We start from the raw sequence: 20,313 nt of genomic DNA on the forward strand, positions 1-20,313 counted from the left end.
GCGTGGGACCTTGGTGGTCTAACTCATTGCCAAAGTCCCGGAATGTGCAGGGTCCCAGGCAGAGTTCACCAGATGTTCTGTAGAACGAAAAGAGGAGAAATTACAAACTCAGGTCAAAAGCTTTCATAGGGGAAGGATGTTTTCAGGATGCCCTTAATCGGAATTAATGTAAGTCCGGAAAGCCTTTTCCATGGGCCGCACCCAGGCATACATTTGTCCAGCAACCTCGGTGACTCTGCCTGTAAATGGGGACACTAAGGCCGGGAGGCAGAGGGAGGGGCCCCCGTGTGCCAGGGGCGGGGAGACCGGGGCTGGAAGGCCGCCAGGGCGCTGAGGCCGCAGAGAGCGGAGGTGGCAGTGAGCGGCCCGTCCCTTCCAGGCGGAGCTCTGGCCCTGGGCCCCCTCCCCTTCCGCGGCGTCCCCTCCCCGCCCCACGGTGCTGCAGCGTGTGCGCTCCCTGCGCGCAGGCCACACCCGGGCGTCCTGCGGCCTCGGGCGCGAGGTGACGAACTGTGCCCGGAACCTTCTGGGAAGCCCGACCCGGCGTGGACGGTCCCGAGTGCGAGTGCCTGGGCCCGGGTGCCCTGCGCACAGCGGCGGAGAGCGGGTCCGGGCGAGGATTCGGACACAGACTGCGCGTGCCTGAGTGCCGGCGGCGGCTCCTCCAGCTCCGCAAGTAGGTGCAATCCACGCTTTGCAGAACAGGGGGCCCGCGGGGTCTCCCTTGCCCGGGCTCGAGGCCTCGCTGCAGAAGTCCCGGCCCTTCCGTCTCGAAGCCCTCGGCCAGACTTAGACTTCCTCCTCCCGGAGGCCGGGAGCCGGCGCCCGCGAGGCGCCCGCCGCTCTGCAGGGGTCTTGCGCTCTGCCTTCCGCCCTGTCCGCCCTCTCGTGGATCTCCGAGGCCCGGCCGCGCGGGTTTCGGGCTCTGGACTCGCCGCCGCCCCGCTGGACGCCCCGAGCCCGCCCTTCGCTCCCGCACGGCGCGCGCGGAGCCGGGGCCCCGCCGGCCCCCACCTCCACCCCGCCTCAGCCCCTCTGACCTGCCGAGGGCCCAGGCATAGGATGAGGGGGGGCGAGGTGAGGCTGGGGAGAGCCCAGTCAGTTGGAGGAGACCCCAGAAAAGACTTAGTGGAGCAAAATTTAACCGAGGAGCCCCCTGGGTTTCTGGGCCGCTGGTTGGTCCCCCATCATTTGGTGTTTGGGGCTTGTGCATCAGGACTGGGGAAAGCGGCGAGGAGTTATAATAACGTATTTTACTGAAGTTTGTCCATGAGCCAGGATTTGTTCTAAGCCATTTACACTAACATATATTTATGTCCTCACTGCTACCCTATGAGGTAGTTACGGCTACACCCACTGTGCCCGCGAGGACGCTGGCTTAGAAAGTGGAGGAGTTCACATCTGAACGCAGGATGAGACCAGCCCCTCGCAGCGGCCACGCCTCCCCCACTTCGAGAGGGAGCGGGGGTGGGGCCTTGGGCTCTGCTCAGGGTCGTGCACTTGCACTTGTGGGAACCCCACTTGCTTCTTCTCAGGCCCCACCCATCATCGCCTCGAAACAACCAGATAATCTCATTTTATCCTTTACTTCTATTCGCAACAGTCACCACAAGACCCCTGGACTCCAGGCTCTTTCTACTTTAAGTCAGAGAATTTTAACTTGGCTTTTTGAAATTGACGTCGGCAAGAATGGAAAAAGAAGCTGGTGACTCTTTAGGCTGCAGAATGAAAAACTTCCGCAAAAGTAAAACAAGCTGAAGCAGCCATTTATTCAAGTTGTAGAAAAGTAGCAAGTACAGCCCCTGTCTGTAGATCCTTAGCAGAGTTGATGCCTTGAAGCGATTGCGCACATGGTTACAACTAGTAAGGGACACAGGAAGTGATGAGTATATAAACTTGAAGGAAGGGGCAGATAGAGAAGGAGGAGGGCGCCGTGACTCCCAGTTCATTTTTGTTGCTTGGTGCTAGGAAAGCCCTTGATCAGATCAGGCACTGAGTGCTTTTGTCTTTCTGCAGATGTTCCCACTCCCTCAGAAGGACTCCGGGACACCTACCACCTCTCCGGGTTCAGTCTCCACACAGGGCCTGCACAGTAACCATGGGGATGGTCTGGAAAGAGAATGCTCCGGAAAACCAGACCAGAAGCCGCTGAAGCTCTATGGAGTGGGTGATCCCACCGCCGTGTGCTCCTCTGACAGCCCCTACCTGTCCTCTAGAGGAAGCATCATTAAATGGTTCTGGGATTCAGCAGAGGAGGGCTACAGGACCTACCACATGGATGAGTATGATGAGGATGAGAACCCCAGTGTGAGTGAAGGCCCCCTTCCCACTGGGACACAAGAGAGCACGGGGGGTGATGGGGGGTGGGTACCCCACCTTGACCAACAGGGCAGCACACAGCTTGCTATTGTCATGTTGGAGTTGTGCCCCTTTGACTCCCAAGGGGGTGTCTTATGTTGCTCAGAGAGGCCCCTGTATATTACCTGAATCAGAAAATGGCCCATTTATAATTAAGGGAACCTTAATTTGTGAGGGAGGAATTCAAGAACCGTGGAGTGCTCTTACATGGATTCTGAGCCACAGCCCATCGACTATCCAACTTTAGATCTGGGACAGAACTAGTGTTCAGGTTGCAACTGTTTCACTTTTGGGTTGTGTATTCTTGAGCTAATTACTTAATGTCTTTGAACCTCAGTTCGTCTCTATAATGGGATAGTAATACCTCCTCTATAGAACTGTCACAATTAAATGAGATCAGGTATGTAAGTTACTAGCACAGTGCTTCCACATAGAGCATTCAATAAATGGTAGTTGCTATTATTATTAATATTACCTGCCCCAATTATTATAACTTATTACTAGTAATACCTTCAGAGGGTAGAGAGCTCTCATGAATAACCCTTTAATAATCTTTATTTGTTGAGCATGTACCAGGTGCTGGCACTGTTCTATATACCAGGGTTACAGCCGTGAACAAAAATAAAGTTCCTGCCCTCATGGAGTTTATAGTCTAGTATGGGAGACAGACATATATATATATATATATATAAAAAATATGTTGGGATAAGTCTTGTATGGAAAAATAAAGCAGGGTAATAGGATAGAGACTGGTGGGGTGGGCTGGGGATATTACTATTTTATGTGAGGTGGTCATAGAAGGTCACTTTAATATGGTGACATTGAAGCAGAGACCTGGAAAAAGTGAGGGATTGTATTAGTTATCTCTTGCTGTGTAACAAAGGACTTCAGGTCTTAGCAGCTTAAAACAAACAGTTCACAGTTTCTGGAATTCAGGAATCTGGGTGGTGCTTCAGGCTAAAGATCTCCTGGGAAGTTGCAGTGAAGCTGGGGCTGTGGTCTCATTTGAAAGCTTGGTGGGGTGGGGAGATGATCCACTTCCAAGCTCACTCACATGGTTGTTGGCAGGCCTTGGTTCCTCACCACGTGGTCTTCTCCATGGGGCTGACAGGGCCTCTTCTTGCGGTACATTGACCCTTGTTCCCGTTCCTGCCAGAGCACCAGTTTACTGTGTACATTCTTTCATCCTGTAAACTGAGGCTCTTGAGAGATACAGCGGTGTCTTGGGCATGTATCCAGCCTTCAGGGACTTCCCATCCAGTGGGGGAGATAAAGCCTGTACATCAGACCCTGTGACCTGGGACAGAAACTGACTAGTGCCGTAAAGGGGGACAGATAAAGTGCTTTGGGATCCAGAAGAAGAAAAGATCCCTTGCAGGTGGGATTTTGAGGAAGGCTTCCTGGAGGAGATGGCATTTGCACAGAGCTTTAGAAATGGGAAGATAGGATCAGGGAGCCATGTGGAGGGCATGGCTTGAGCAAAGGCCAGGAGGGGTGGTGGGAAGGGCGGGATTGCAGAGAGCTTCGCTTTGCTGCCTTGGTGCGCCCCCCGGGGCCTTCTGATAGCACCCTCTGCTGTGCTCACATGGCTCTGTACCTCTCACCTCCAGGGCATCATTAACTTGGGCACCAGTGAGAACAAACTCTGCTTTGACCTGCTGTCCAGGCGGGTAAGTCCCGGTGCACCTCTGGGTGGCATCCCCAGCTGCAAGGGGCTGTCTTCTCTGGGATTCCTTGGAACACTTCCCCCAGAGAGCCTGCTGCTTGCTTCAGCGGCCTCGGGGACCACTTTCTCTGCCATCTTGGGAGAGTCACTTCCCCACTGTGATCCTCCTTCTTCACTTCTTCTGGCTCTTTCCCTCCTCAGTTCCTCCTGCTGGCTGGGTCCCTGCTCTCAGGGGGAGATACTCGGTGATGTGTGGTCAGTATTTAACAACTGGCCCTGGGAGAAAGGGGCCCCTGATCGGTAGCTTTTCTGATTCCCATAGTGTAAATGCCCCCACTGTGGCCGATATCAGGCTATTGCCGGGACATCACTGCATGCAGAGCTGGGAAGAGAGGTGCAGGGGCACCATCACGTGGTAGTCCCACCATGCAGACACGTGGACGGAAAGAACCTCCAGAGCACAGATGAGAGCAAAGTGGAGTAACATAGACAGGAGCAATATTGTTTGAGCACTTTTTAACCTTTGTTTTTACATAATTTATATGTATAGTTTATATAATTTAATTTTTGAAAATGGTACAGTTTGCAAAATTCCTGAAATCAGATTTCCTTCTTTTATTTATTTTTTTAAATTGAAGTATAATTGCCGTACAGTATTATACAAGTTTCAGGTATACAGTAGAGTGATTCACAATTTTTAAAGGTTATACTCCATTTATAGTTATTATCAAATATTGGCTGTATTCCCCGTGTTGTACAGTATATCCTTGTAGCTTATTTTATACCCAGTAGTTTGGACCTCTTAATCCCCTACCCTTATATTGCCCCTCCCCCTTCCCTCTGCCTGCCAACTCACAGATAGAGAAGATAATCAGATTTCTTGAGCTGGTGTGAGCCGTCTCTAGTAAACTGCTGGGACTATCTGATGAATGTGTCTCTCGAGGCCTAAGAGTTAGAGTTGGGAACTGTGGAGAGAGTGATCCTTAACCCAAAGGAACATATTTCCAAAGGGAAACATCTAAGCTGCAAGGGGAGAGGGGTGTAGGGAGTGGACTTGAAAAGCCTGTTCTACCTGAAGCCAGCTCCCCACGCTAAGGCAGCTCAGCGCCATGCAGTAGAAATAAACCGTGAGCCACGTATATAATTAAAAATTTTCTATTAAATAAGTACAAAGAAACTGGTAAAATTCATTTTCATCATGTATTTTATTTAGCCCATTGTATCTAAAATACGGCTATTTCAACATGTAATCAATATAAAAAATTATTAATGAGCTGGTTTGCATACTTCTTTCATATAAGTCTTCAGAATCCAGTGTCTCAATTCAGGCGAGTCCCACATAAGAGCCACATGTGGCCAGAGGCCTCTGGATCGGACAGTGCAGCGCTCAAGGACGAAGGAGAGATGGAAGAGTCTGGGGTTATAGACACGTGCCTCATTCCCTTTCTTCCTTTTGGTCCTGCCGCCCAAGGCTTCTGCCTTCCCTCGACTTTGTGGGTGTGATGCCCTGGGAGTCACTAACCCAGCACCCAGGCAGGGTGGGGATGGTCTGGAAATGGCCACATTTTCCAAAGTGTGAGGTTGAGCTGAGCCTGCAGGAAGACAGTGGCCTGAGTCCCTCCATGACTTAGAGCCGAGACCGAGGTAGGGCACCTAGTTCTGGGACCTCTTCTGTCACCCCGTTGGAGGAGCTGAGGTGCAGGGTCTCCTATCGCTGCCTCTGCAAATCCACCCCTCTGGTTTTGTTGGCGGCGGTGTTGTATAAAGAGCACTGGACTAGGAGTCAAAAATTCTGGTTTGTTTTAGCTTCGCCACTGGCTGGTGCTGTGATGTTGGCTGAGCCACCTTTTTTTTTTTTTTGGTCGTGCCGTGCGGCTCACGGGATCATAGTTCCCTGACCAGGGATTGAACCTGGGCCCCCTGCAGTGGAAGTGCACAGTCTTAACCACTGGACTGCCAGGGAAGTCCCACACCCGACATTTTTAAGTCTCAGTTTCCTCATCTGCAAAATGGGCATGAGAATGCTGTCCCTGGGCTGCCCCTGTCTCAGTTTCTCTGATAAGCAGACCAAGCCCTTGGCTTTAGAAGCCCTGGTGCTGCGTGGATGCAGGTGGCAGGGCTGGCCCTCACCATGAGTGTGTGCGTTCCTCAGCCCTGCTCTCCCCTGTCTGTCCCCAGCTGAGTCAGAGCGACATGCTGCGGGTGGAGCCGTCCCTGCTGCAGTACCCTGACTGGAGGGGACATCTGTTGTAAGTAGCACCTGTAGGCCAGTGGTTCTCAACCCCAGGGCGGTTTCCTTCCCCAAGAGACAGGTGGCAATATCTGGAGACATTTTTGGTTGCCGTAGCTGGGAGGGGGTCGCTCCTGGCTTTTCTTGGGTAGAGGCGAGGGAAGCTGCTAAACCTCCTGCAGTGCCCAGGACAGGCCCCTCCACAGGAAAGAATGATCTGGCCCGAAACATCCATAGTGGCGCTTGAGAAAGCCTGCCCTAGGCTGAGGGCCTAGTCCTGGGGAGCTGGCAGTCGTGGGGTCTCCTGGAGCACCTGCAGGGAACTAGTGCCTCCTGCTCAGCGGCTCCCTGCTCAGCGGCTCCCTGGCTTGGTTTCTCTTGAGTCTGAGGAGTGGAGAGGGCCTTCAGGCCAGGAGCCTTGTCTCCAATTTCTCAGTAGCTTTAGAGGAGCCAGAATCAGCTTAGGAGATGGTTGGGGCCTTCTGCTGGTAAGATGGGAAATAGTAAGTAAAACTAATAAGAGTTTATGTTTATTGAGCACTTGCTAGGGCCCAGATGCTGTCCTAAGGATTTAGTGCTGGAGCTGGACTTGATTCCAAGAGTAATTCCAAGCATGTGCTCTTATAATAATTAGGATGGTGGCCCTAGAGACTGACCACTGGACTTGAGTGTGGACTCTGCCACTAACCAGCACGTAACCTAACTCCTTCAAGCCTCAGTTTTTTTGTCTGTAAAATGGGGATAATAATAATAGTAGTTGTGTCATAGGGGTTTTATGAAGAGTAAATGAGGAATATTCTCTAAATAACACCTGCATAAGGTAAATGCTTGTAAATATTAGCAATAACTATGATAATAGTTATTGTTATAATAATAATTATATTATCCTACATTATATTATATATTTTATTATATTAATGTGCTATTATTACTATTAATATTAGCTAGATCTGTATAGAGACTGTTACTTTTTGATATCCCTGCAGTCTGCTGATTAGGTGGGGTCAGGTGTCCTAGAACTACTGGAATGGAAGTTTCCACACATGCGGGTAGTGTTGGGACCGAGGAGGGAGGTGGGTACCAAGGAGTGGAGACAAATCGTGATCGTATTCCCATCGTGGGAAGCAGAGAAGGGTAATGGCAGCTGCCTGAAGATTCACCAGAGGAGCTTTGGGATGGACTTGGGGTCGGAGCCCCTCTGACAAGCACTGCCCATCTGTCTGTCTGATCTCCAGCCTCCGGGAGGAAGTGGCCAGGTTCCTGTCTTTCTACTGCAGGAGCCCCGCACCCCTTAAACCAGAGAACGTGAGTAGCCCCCTCCCCTGCTCCTTCCTGATCTTCTGCCCCCTCCCCAACTTTTGGCTGGCCAGGGGTAAGGTAGGGTCACTTAGTTTTGATTTGGAATTAGGAAGACCCCCTCCCTTCTTTCCCCTCATCCTAGATATTTAGAGTTTGGGTATAATTTCTGCCCTGCTCTGTTCCGTGGCCCCTCTTTGCCTCCACACCTTCGGGCAGGACTCTGAGTGACCAGCTCCCTCTTCCTTGCTCAGTTGATCTAGAACAGGGTCCCCACGAATAAGCCACACAAATGGACTTGGCTGTCAGTCAGGGTATGACCTGGCCCTCCCTCTGTGCCCTGGCCCTCCCTCTGTGCCCTCCTGGGTTAGAGGCTGCAGGCCCTTGCACCCTCCTGGGACAGATTCATCTGTGTCCCATGGATGTGTCACCCTCAGGTCGTGGTTCTGAATGGCTGTGCCTCTGTCTTCTCCGCTCTGGCCACAGTGCTGTGTGAGGTGGGGGGTAAGTAGGCCGCAGCCCATTCAGTACCAGGGGCTGCCCTGTGCCTGCAGTGTCCCTAGCTGCCTGTCCTCGAGGGCTGCATCAGGGTGCTTTTGCCATAATAGACTGCTAGACCACAGGGGGCTTAACTAAGGGGCCTGACAAGACACCAGGGCTTGGCAGTTCCAGGGGAAGTCAAGGTGATGCCAGGGTTCTGGGCCATTTCTCTGTGACGACCTCACGTGACAGCATGTCCTAAAGCAGGAAGAGAGGGAGGCTGTGCTGTGCCTGTCTCTTTTTTACTGGGAGGGAGGAAATGGGGCTACTCTTTCCTGGAAGAGTCCCCACAGGGCTCCCCTTGCATCTTTCTGGCCAGGACGGACTCACAAACCCATTCCCAAAGCAGTCCCTGGCGAAGGGGAAGAGAACCCTGGTTGGCTTAAACCAAACTTGCTTCATCCCCCGGGGCTGGGGGAAGGTGCACCTTCCTTGGACTTATTGCTGGTCGTAGCTGAAAAGTCTGGTGCTCTCTTAGCAAGGAAGAAAATTGGAATGGCTGTTGAGTGTCTAGCCAGCAGTGCTTGCTGCAAGAGCCATGGTCAAATCAAGGACATATTGACCGTAGTCATGGTCAGGGGCTGTTGGTTGCCAGGAACAGAGACCCACTCATATTAGCTTAATTAATAATCATAATTTAGAAACATTTATTGACCACATACTACGTTTCAGGCGCTGGCCTAAGGCTAGGCATAGTCTGTCGTTTAATCCTCACTCTAACCCCGATGAGGTAGGTTCTGTGCTTATTCCCATTTAACAGATGAGGAGATTAAGGCCCAGGGGTTAAGTTACTTGTTAAAATAACACAGAGAGACGTAATAACCAAGTTTTGAACCCTGAAAGGAAGATTCATCACAAGGATGTAATAGGCAATTTCCTACCCGTTCTAGAACCATCAAGAGTAGAATTAGCGTCACACTCTCTGTCTCTCACTGGCGTGTGCAGTCCCCCTCCCCCACTTCTTATGCAGGCCTCTCTCTGGACCCTGCTCAGCTCTGTTTGGCCCAGGTTGTTGGCTCAGCTCTGACTCCACAGGACCTTCACATTCAAGTGCATGTTCTCATCTCACAAGGATCTGTGCTGCTTGGAGCAAAGTCCTGAGACAGAGAGAACGTGATGGGTGTCTGGCCAGCCAGTGCATTGGCTCCTGGGGTCATTTGTCTACCTCTGGCCCAATCCCTGTGGCCGGGGGAGGGAACATGTAGGGCAAAGTCCGCCCCTTCCAGAGATGCGAGGCGGGGGTGGGGTTGTGCTGAAGGGAAAGCTGGGAAGGGAGCAGCTTGACCGATGCACCCTCTTCAGAGCTGGAGGAGCACCTTTACCTCTGCCTTAGAGCGGACCTTGGGCGTCATCTCATCAACCCCTGTGTCCACAGTGGGAGTCTTCTGCATGACACCCCCTCCCCACTGAGCGGTGTCAGCCTTTGGCTTCAGTGCCCCCAGCGGGGGAGCATTCACTCCTCCAGAAGCAGCACGTTCTGTCTCTGGGCAGTTCTGTGTCTTGTCAAGTTTTCCCATTTGTCACACCCAGATCATCACCCTGCAGCTTCGACTCCTGTTCCAAGTCTGTGCTTGCAGTAACCCAGCATGTCGTGTGCTTCCGAGGGATCTAAGCTTCAGTTTCCTCATCAGTAAAGTGAGGATAATAATAGGACTTACTCCACAGAGGGATTGTGAGGATCAAACGAGATTAAAAAAATAAATATTTAGCACAGATCCCCATACATATTAAGTGCCCGATAAATGGTAGCTACTAATTATTAGAAAAGGGACTCAGTGGATCCCAGCTTTAGAAAGGGTTTGGGGAATTGAGAGAGGGAGCGTGTTCCCCAGATGTTCCCCAAGCACACTGAAGGCTTGGAGAGGCGTGGGGTCAGTGAACGGGGGTCTGGGTGTTCCGGCCAGAGGGTGACGGGCCCTGGCCCACTCCTGCCCCCAGAGGCTTTCCTGATCCCTGCCCCTTACTACGGAGCCATCACGCAGCATGTGTATCTCTATGGCAACGTCCGACTGGTCTGTGTCTATCTGGACAGTGAGGTAAGAGTCCCTGGGACCCCAGGTTGGACCTGGGCCTTCCTGTAGGCCGAGGTGCTCCTCTGTCTGAATTTGAGGGTAGAAATGAGAGGAAGTCCATGCCGAGGCCTCTGGGGTTATGGCTGAAAGGAGGGTGGAGCCTTCTGTTGGCCACGGCTGCCCTTGCCTAGGTGCCCTGGGGACACCCGATCTTCCACCTCTGAGATCCCTGGGGTTGATGCAAAAGCCAAGGGCAGCCCAGGGAGACCACACCGGAAAGGTGGGGTGAGAACGGGGCAGAGCAGACCTCAACATGGAAGCCCACGGACCCCAATCAGTGGACCTCAGGGGGCTCTTCCCCAATCCTAGGAGCCGTGAGGGTGTCCCTGATGTGATGGGGTGGGTGGCAGTGAGAGAGGAGTGACCCCCCTGTGTTTTTCTGAGATTGTTCTAAGAGGAGGCTGGAGATGACAGGGGTAGGAGAGGCCCCAGCGTCCAGGTCTGGGGGGGAGGGTCACTGAATTTGGCTGGTGGCCCCAGAGTCCAGGTCTGGGGGAGGGTCCCTGAATTTGGCTGGAGGCCCCAGCGTCCAGGACTGGGGGGGAGGGTCACTGAATTTGGCTGGTGGCCCCAGCGTCCAGGTCTGGGGGAGGGTCCCTGAATTTGGCTGGAGGCCCCAGCGTCCAGGTCTGGGGGAGGGTCCCTGAATTTGGCTGGAGGCCCCAGCGTCCAGGTCTGGGGGAGGGTCACTGAATTTGGCTGGTGACCCCAGCGTCCAGGTCTGGGGGGGGGAGGTCACTGAATTTGGCTGGTGGCCCCAGCGTCCAGGTCTGGGGGGAGGGTCCCTGAATTTGGCTGCTGGCTTTTGTGGATCTTCTTCCAGGTCACTGGGCTGGAGACACGCCCCTTCCAGCTCACAGTGGAGAAGCTCGAGATGGCGCTGGAAGGAGCTAATTCTGAGGTCTGGGGATCAAATTAAACCCAAGGCTGGAAGGCGGGGGGGCCTGAGCAGGGCATGGACCCCCTTCCTGTGGCTGATCTCCCGGGAGTAGTGGTGGCAGTCCGTGATGGGGACGGGGGGTAGGGTCGTAGCATGGAACTGTTCTGGGGGTCAAGCAGGAGCCTGCCCATGGAGGGCTTCCTGCTAGAGAAAGACTGAGACTCTCAGTGTACAGAGAATCAACTAGAGAGCTTGATTAAAAATACTACCCCCCCGGGCTTCCCTGGTGGTGCAGTGGTTGAGAGTCCACCTGCCCATGCAGGGGACATGGGTTCGTGCCCCGGCCTGGGAAGATCCCACATGCCGCGGAGCGGCTGGGCCCGTGAGCCATGGCCGCTGGGCCTGCGCGTCCGGAGCCTGTGCTCCGCAACGGGAGAGGCCGCAACAGTGAGAGGCCCGCGTACAGCAAAAAAACAAAAACAACTACCCCTCACTTCTCCCGATTCTGACTCAGCAGGTCAAGCATGGAGCTTAGAAATCTGGTTCAGCAGTCTCTCTGGTGATTTGGGGAGGTGGTCCCCCTCACTCTGAGGGGATCTGAGGCCTCCCGAAGAAAGGCATAGACCAGCAGCCCTGCAGTGGTTCCTGTCCAGTCCACTTTTCAGAACTCTATCAATCTGTTTGTTTTTTTTTTAACCTTGGTCATAAAATCCATATATGCCCGCTGTGGGAATTTTAAAAGCACAAACCGCCACCCATAATCCTACCAACAAAGGCAACTTCTACTGGCGTTTGGGCATATTTCTCTCTGAGCTTTGTTCTCTGCATTTGTTCTCTTTATGGCTGATACGATGCTGCAGATACAGTTCTTTGCCCTTATTCGTTTTGTGTTGGGTGGTGAACACATCTCCCTGGGATCCGGCCCAGTGGGACCGTGTGGCCTTGGGGAGGAGCTGAGGGTCTCCTGTCCCACTGACGGTTTCAGGGTGTGAAGGTCAAAGGCCTCATCCTCATCAACCCCCAGAACCCTCTGGGTGATGTCTATTCCCCAGGAGAGCTGCAGGAGTACCTGAAGTTCGCCAAGAGGTGAGGCACCCCACGCTCACCCCGTAAAGCGTGTGACGGATCAGGGTTCTGATGTGAGCTTTGGTGCAGGTCCTGTTACCCCCTTTACCCCACTGTGGGTTTCTACCTGCTTTGGCCCTTCCTGGCAGTGGAGTCAGGGGGTAGGGCTTGGTGGGACGCTCCTTCTCTCTTGCTTTTTATAACAGCAGCTGCTATTATCGCCCGCTCTAGGGCCCCCGCCCCCTGCTAAGCACCCTGCGTGCTCCAGCTCATGTAATCCTCCCAGCGACCCTATTAGGTACAGATACTGTCATTATCCCATTGACTGCGGCTTAGAGTGAGGGGTGGAGCCAGCCGTGCATCTGGGTCCGCCTGTACGTAACTGTCTTGCACTTAACTGTGGCTGGAGGTGCCCGAGGGCTCCGCCTCCCCCGTCCCCCCACATTGCTTCAGAATCCCCACTGTCATCTGCCTTGTGTGTGCACGGCTTCTTGTTTGTTTGAAAGAAATAGACAAAAGAAGGGTGTTCCTGGAAAAAACAAGTTTGGTAACCCTGGGCTAGACCGTGGTCCTTCTGGATTTCTGATTCACTGCCATCCCACCCTGGGGGATGCATTTGGTCTACCAGCCAAGCTCTCTCCTCCCCCCGACCTGCCCTCCAGGCATGAGCTGCACGTGATGGTGGATGAGGTCTACATGCTGTCCGTGTTTGAGGAGTCGGTTGGGTACCACAGTGTCCTGAGCCTGGAAAGGTGAGCTGACTCTGCCAGTCCCGCGCCCCTCCGCCCACCCAGGACAGTTCCCCTTCCTCCCATCTAATCCTACTCTCCTCAGGTCCCCTAAAGAGAAGAAGGGAGGCTGGGCCAATCGGTGGTTTTCAGATTGTTCTGTGGTGGTTCTGAAAGCTCCAAGGAGTGGTCTTAGGATTCCTTGAGGGAAGGCTGGGAGGGTGGGAAATGGGCCTCCTCTGCCGTTTCCCTCATCTCCAGAGTGGCTCCATTTTCATTCATTCACTCATTCACTCATTCATTCAGCAGATACTTCTGGGGCCCCCTGCATGTGCCAAGCCCTTCCAGCTGTCGGAGCTTTTTCATTAGATGTAGTTTGAGTCAAGAATGTGTGGCCAGAACACCTTTGGAAACAGTTGGATCGGATCATCTGTAAAATGTGCACATCTGGCATTTAGGGATTCTGACAGTTCCTGATACTCGTTGAGATCTTTCAGCCCTGCTGAGTCCTTTTGTTACCGGAAGGGGGACCCCTTCCAGGACCCGAGAGTGGGCTCTTGTCTAACACTCCGCAATGAATTGTCTGAGGAGACACACGTACTGACAAAGCAAGAGACTATTGGGAAGGGGCACCTGGGTGGAGAGCAGGAGGGTAAGGGAACCCTGGGGAACTGCTCTGCCACGTGGCTCGCAGTCTCAGGTTTTAAGGTAATGGGGTTAGCTTTCCAGGTAGTCTCGGGTCCATCATCTTGCTTGTGCCCATACTGGATCCAATTCAAGGCCCTTCCTGGCGGTGCGCACATCTCTCAGTCAAGATGGTTTCCCGTGTGAGGGTTTCTAGGAGGTTGGTAGAACATATTATGGGCTGGTGCCTCCTCCCTCCTTTGGGCCCCTCCTAAAGTCTTCCGGCTGGCGGTAGCTTGTCAGCTCCATATTCCTTAGCAGGACCTCTTGTTGTGAGATATTGTGCAAGTGGTGATTATCCTGCCTGGCCAGGGTGGGTGGTTTCAGTCAGTGGTTCCCGAACAGTTTCCTTTGCTCTGCTCAGGCAGTCCTCGCAAAGCTCTGCCAGGTGGATGGCACGTAGGTTGTTCCTCCCCTTTGCTTATGGATTAGGAGAGTGAGACTCAGGGAAGTAGGGATTTGTCACTTCCTGTGGGCCAGACACTATGCTGTGCTGGACATACATCCATGAACAAGAAAGATATAGACCCTTCTTACGTGGAACTTGTCTTTCTAGCTGGAAAAAAAAACATCAAAAAACCCCCCCAAAACTTTTAGCAACTAGATGCACAGCTAATCATTTGATGATTGAAAAGCAGACGTCTGGAGAGCCAACAGAGGATCTGCTTGGGGCACCCAATTGGCCTGGTGTACTGGGAGGGGGTCAGAGAAGGTCCGCTTGAGGAAGCGATGCTTGAACTATGCTCTGCATCAGCGGCTGGCAAATATTTGTGGATCAGATGGCAAATATGTTAAGCTTTACAGGTCATATGGTCACTCACTCAGCTCTGCCATTGTAGCATAAAATCAGTCATGGGGGCTTCCCTGGTGGCGCAGTGGTTGAGAGTCTCCCTGCCGATGCAGGGGACACGGGTTCGTGCCCCGGTCCGGGAAGATCTCACATGCCGCGGAGCGGCTGTGCCCATGAGCCATGGCCGCTGAGCCTGCACATCCGGAGCCTGTGCTCCGCAACGGGAGAGGCCACAACAGTGAGAGGCCCGCGTACCACACACACACACAAAATCAGCCACGGGCAGTACGCAGGTGGGAGAGCGTGGCTGTGCCCCCTTAGAGGTTCGTTTACAAGAACAGGCAGGAGGCTGTAGCTGGCTGACCCCTGCTCTAAAGGATGTGTAGGAATTGGTGATTCAAGAGATGAAACCAGACTCATCTGTCTCCTCATTTGTTCAACCAAACATGTGAACTCCGACGGGTCTGCCTTGCGTCTGTTCCCACCCTGTGCTCTCCGCAGGCTGCCTGACCCCCAGAGGACCCACGTGATGTGGGCGACCAGCAAGGTGGGTTCCTGGCTGGCCTTGGGGGTGTCAGGGGGAGGTGAGAGGGCAGAGAGGTGGGTGGAACCGGCTTCCTCTGGGAGGGATGTCTACCTCCCACAGTGCCTTTCTCCTTCAGGACTTCGGGATGTCTGGGCTCCGCTTTGGCACGCTGTACACAGAAAACCAGGACGTGGCCACTGCGGTATCCTCCCTCTGCCGCTATCACGGCCTCAGTGGCTTGGTCCAGTATCAGATGGCACAGCTGCTCCGGGACCGTGGTGACTGCCTGGGCCTGGCCACCTGAGGATGGGGGAGGGTTGTAGTCAGACTGGGACTGGCCAGGGGTCATGGGTGCTTCTCCCATGAGATGAATTTAGGGTGGTGTTTGAGAGTGCCAGCTCTGAGCCCAAACCACGTTCATATCCTACTCGGTCACGTCCCAGCTATGTGGTCTATTCCTTCACCTCCCTGAGCCTCAGTTTCCTCTTCTGCAAAACAGGGATCATAATGGTACCTGTCTTGTAGGGTTGGTGTAATTTGTCATTCAATTAGAATAGCACCTGGCATACAATAGGCACTTAATCAATATGAACTCATTATTATTAGCTGTGAGCACTTGAAAAAGAGCAGAAGCTACTAAGGGAAGATTGTTATAATGGAAGTGTCTCTTTCTGTGCAGGTCTATTCTGTTCCTGGGTTCAGATAGTGAGTTTAGATAGCAAAGGTTACCTGTAATTGCCACCATTCATTGAGCTCCGCGAGATGCTCTCAATCTCATTTGTCCCTCCCCAGAATCCTAGGAAGCAGGTGTTTCTGGATTTTCCCCATTATTTTATAGATGAGGAAAATCAGGACCGGGTAGTACACACCTGCTATAATAGCTAAATTTAAAAAGCTCGTGATAGTATCATGTGTTCCTGAGGATGTAGAGCAGCTGGAACTCTCACTGCCAGTGGGAATGTTAAGGTGGAACAGCCACTTTGGAAAACGACTGAGCAGTTGATTATAGAATTCAACACACACTTACCAAATGGCCCAGATATCCTGCTCCTAGATATTTGCCCTTATGGTCACACAAAAACCTCTCCATGGATGTTTATAGCTGCTTTATTCATAATCACCCTAACCTGGAAACAACCCAAATGTCCTTCCACAAATGAATGGAGAAACAGACTGTGGTTCACCCTCACACTGGAATACTACACGGCAATAAAAGCCATGAGGACACAGACCCATCTCAGAGGCACTGTGCTGAGTGAAGGAAACCAGTCCCAAAAGATTACATTACTGTATGATTCTACTCATGTGACACTCTGGAAAAGGCAAAACTACAGTGATGGAGAACAGACCAGCGATTGCAGGGAAGGGGGTGTTGTGACTTCAAACAGATAGCACAAGGGTGTTCTTTGGGGTGAGGGAACCATTCAGTATCCTGCCTGTCATGGGGGTTACACAAATCTATGCGTGTGTTAAAATTCATCGAACTGGACACTGAAAACAAAGGTCAGTTAAAACAATGGGGATCAAGGAGGTGAAGTTGCCCAAGGCCTCACGCCTAGTCAGTGGCCACACTGTGATCTGAGCTTCCACCTGGGTGACTCAGAAGTGTCACTATGTAAGTGGGTACACCTCTGGTGAGGGTCTGAGTCCCGAGGGACTTTGTGTCTGGGCTCCTGAGAACGTCATGCAGGCCCTGGAGCCCTCAGGGCCAAGGATCTGGATTTAAGGTGCTTTTCACTGAATATTCCCGTTGCCCCCAATCAACCAGCTACAGGAGGGGCTCACCCAGCTTTGGCAGCTCATGGCCTTTTTCTTTTCAGCATTTAGACTCTCAGGCCAGAGCGGAGGGTTGATGGCGAGGTTGATCTTCTGGCTTCTCTTTCACCCAAACAGACTGGATCAATCAAGTGTACCTGCCGGAAAACCACGCCCGGCTCAAGGCTGCTCACACCTATGTCTCGGAAGAGCTCCGGGCCCTGGGGATCCCCTTCGTGAGCCGTGGGGCCGGCTTCTTCATCTGGGTCGACTTGAGGAAGGTAATGCAGGTGGAAATGCAGGTGGTGGGGGCAGTGTTAGAGCTCCCCCCAGCAGGCAAGGGCAGGGGGTCTCATTCTGCATCCTGAGCGCCTTTCACCCTCCCAGTACCTGCCCGCGGCCACCTTTGAGGAGGAGATGCTGCTCTGGCGCCGCCTTTTGGATAACAAGGTGCTGCTGTCCTTTGGCCAAGCCTTCGAGTGCAAAGAGCCGGGCTGGTTCCGCTTGGTTTTCTCTGACAAGACCCACCGGCTTCGCCTGGGTAAGCGGTCCACCTGCTAACTGCGTCCTTCATTCTGCCCTCCCTCTTCTGGCCTCACCTGTGGCCCCAGCAGCCAGAGCTTGCTCGTCCCCACCCCCCCAGCATCCGTGCTGACCCTCCCTTCCCCTTCTCACATCCCAGGGATGCAGAGGGTCCGGCGGGTGCTTGAGGGCAAATCCCAGGTGGCAGAAGACGCCCCTTCCTGCTAGACCGAGGAGCCGAGGGGTCCGCACAGGTGAGCTGGTCGCTGTCTTGTGGCCACAGGGCCTGGCAGCCCCTGTGAAGACTGATGGTGGATGAGCCGTTTGCCAGGCAGATACCCTTCTTGGCCTTGCCCTTGAAGAAGAAGTGTTCCTTGCTCTCCCGGTGGCAGCGAGCCACGCCTTGTCGTGGTCCATTCCCCTCCCCGGCTATTAAACAAAACCGGGAAAAAAACTAGAAGCCTCTGCTCTGAGTCATCTACGGAACAGGGGGAGTCGTGACTGCTCCTCCCCACAGCCCTCAGCCCCCCAGGACATGAAAACAAACTACCTGTACCCGCTTTTGTTGCTGCCTGCATTCTTCTGTCTTTGTTGCCAGGGAAACTAGTCAAAGGAGCAACACACGTTAAGAGAGCGTTTGCCCCCAAAAGAAAAAAGAGTGATGATTTCTACAAGGAGAAAGGAATTAATTCTGTATGTTCAGATTACTCTCCCTGCACATAGGATGTGTGGGCCTACAGCACACCTGGGACCTGAGACCTGGGACATGGGACCAGCCCCCGCGTGGGCCGAGGTGAACGGGTCCCCGGCGGGAGTCAGGAGGGGCGACCCTATCTCCGGGATACTCTTCTTCCTGGGAAGGAGCTGCCTTTACTGCTGGTTTCGAACCAGAGCGACCTAGCCGTGACTGTGCTGGGAGATGATGGGGCCCTGAACGGAGGCTGCAATGGGGACAAGCTCTGACCCAGGCTGGCCTTTCCACCTTAAGCATCAAAGGGCCGCTCACTCCTTCCCCAGGGGTGCTTTAGTTCAGAGCTCCGAGGAGCTTTCTGAACCAGCCTTAAAGCTGTGGGCTGAGGACCCTTCTCGGGTGCCGACACTCCTGTTTGGAAAAGCTATCTTCCTCTGTTCTTCTGTTTAGAGCATGTTGGTGAAATCAGCGTTTACTTTCTATAAACCATGCTCTATGGCTTAGGATTTGTCTTCCTCTTTCTGCCTTTCACTCATTCCTCCTTCCTCCCTGTCTTTTCTTGAATACCTTGTACGTGCCGGACACTGTGCTAGGTAATTTACATGCATCGTTTCTAACTCTAACCACCGTGGGAAGCTGGCATTATTAGCCCTCATTTTAGAGATGAGGAAACTGAGTCTCAAACAGATGAAATGATGTTTCTGAAGTTACATAGCTAAAAAGTGTCAGGGCCAGGATTCAAGTTCAGGTTGGTTTGGTTCACAACCTTTCCACTCCGCCAAACCACAGTCCCAAAGGATTCTTTGACTTTTCCAGTCCTGAGAACCAGGCTTCATGCTGTCATCGTTTCACCTTTCATTATTTTTCAACATCGTTGGCTAAGTAGCACTCGTTTCTACTCCCACTTCCAGGATACGTTGATGCCAGGATTTGCTGTACTGGGATGCCTGCCGCTTTTCCGGAGGTCATAACAGAATGGCCACGTTGACGGCCCTACACATCCTCTCCAGAGACCTCTGTTGTGATGCTGCCACTGTTATTGAGGGTCCCCTGTGAAGGACCCACGTGATGAATTCCATTTAGAATTTTCAGAAGGATGACTCCTAGCTCTCCCTTAGAGGGAATCCAAGCAGGTTTCCTAGCAGAGGCTGACTAAACTAGGAATCTGGATCTGAACTGAGCTCATTGGTTTGAGTAGAGCTGGCTTGTGCTCTGCTGAATGGCTGTGTTCCATATGTCTCCCTTTCTGGAGCATGGACTGGACACATCCTACACCCACCTCACATCTTCTCTGCTCACCTTTCTGCTCTGCCAGTTACTACAGCCATCAGGTTTTGTGTTCTCTCCTTCTCTTTTCCTCTGTGTGGCTTCATTTTCAGACATGCTCCATTCAGATGGTGGCAAGATGGCTTCCAGGCAGCTCCAGGTTACATGGTCCTTGTAGCAGACACCTACAGGGTATTAGCAAGATAGACACCCTTTCTTCCTCAGCATTCATTTCTCTCCTGCTATAGGAGGCCAGCAGGCCTTACCTCAATCATCTGCCCATCCAGGGGAACCCAGGTTCTATTCATCTGTCCACTCTGCCATCCTTAGTGGGTTGGCTTTTCCCCTTCAAGCTTATTTCCTCATTGTCTCAATATGGCTACAGAAGCTCCAAACATCACCTCCTCACCAACCACTTCCAGACACAGAAAAGAGAGTATGTTTTTCTGTTGCCTCCTTTTCATTTTATTTCATTCATTTAAAAAATATTTGTTTAAGCCTCAGATTTGTAGGAGTTCTTTGTATGTCTGGAAATGAGTATTTATTTTGCCAGATACTCTTCATTTATTAACATTCACTTTATCATTTTCTTTATTCTCCTCCTGAACATGGAAATGACCTTGGAGCACTTAACTCTCACTCCTTTATTTTCATCTCCTGCCATATTGTTGACTAGTATTTTAGTTAATGCCTCTTTGTTGTAGTTGTTTTTTTCTTCCTCTGGAAATTGTGCTTTGAAAAGTCATGACAACCCCAGTTTGGTCAAAGACCTGGTCAAATAGAACCTCCAGTTCTGATGTGAACATTTCTAACAACAGTTCTAAGACTCTCAACAGGATATTTAATGTTTGACACCATGTTTTCTTAGACTCCATCACCCTAAGTCAAAATTTAGGGCATTGTTTTCCCATAAAGAGTCTGAAAAAGAGTTCAAAAGAAACTGAGAATAGTAGTTGCCTATGGGGTAGGGAAACTGGGAGGATGGGAAACAAGGACAGGAGTGAGAATTTTTACTCTTTCTTTCACTTTTTTGGTTCTCTTGGGTTTGTTTTAATGCTTTTTGTTTTTAAAACCACATGAAAGCTGTATACAGTAAAAAAAGAAATAAACTTAAAAATTCTATTTAGGGAAGGTACCTAGGAGAGTTACAGATACCATCTAGGTCTAGTACTGGTCTCATGTCTTTTGAGCTTCTGCTAAAACACTGCATTCAATTAATTTTTAAAAACTGAAGTAAAGTTTAC

General features: G+C 52.1%; 1 protein-coding gene across 1 annotated transcript; it reads left to right on the plus strand.

The window, feature by feature from the left end:
* Positions 1-997: 997 nt before the first annotated feature.
* Positions 998-20,313, plus strand: ACCS (1-aminocyclopropane-1-carboxylate synthase homolog (inactive)). The gene is made up of 16 exons (XM_082844136.1): positions 998-1,077; positions 2,017-2,307; positions 3,969-4,028; positions 6,203-6,273; positions 7,490-7,559; positions 7,988-8,054; positions 10,029-10,126; positions 10,986-11,063; positions 12,028-12,128; positions 12,770-12,859; positions 14,811-14,856; positions 14,972-15,113; positions 16,729-16,871; positions 16,978-17,131; positions 17,273-17,366; positions 18,715-20,313. Exons 1-15 carry the CDS (start codon positions 1,063-1,065, stop codon positions 17,338-17,340), a joined length of 1,494 nt encoding a protein of 497 aa, XP_082700262.1. The 5' UTR covers positions 998-1,062; the 3' UTR covers positions 17,341-17,366; positions 18,715-20,313.

Source organism: Leucopleurus acutus (assembly GCF_964270905.1).
Source record: "Leucopleurus acutus genome assembly, chromosome: 8".
In the NCBI taxonomy this organism is placed as follows: Eukaryota; Metazoa; Chordata; class Mammalia; order Artiodactyla; family Delphinidae; genus Leucopleurus; species Leucopleurus acutus.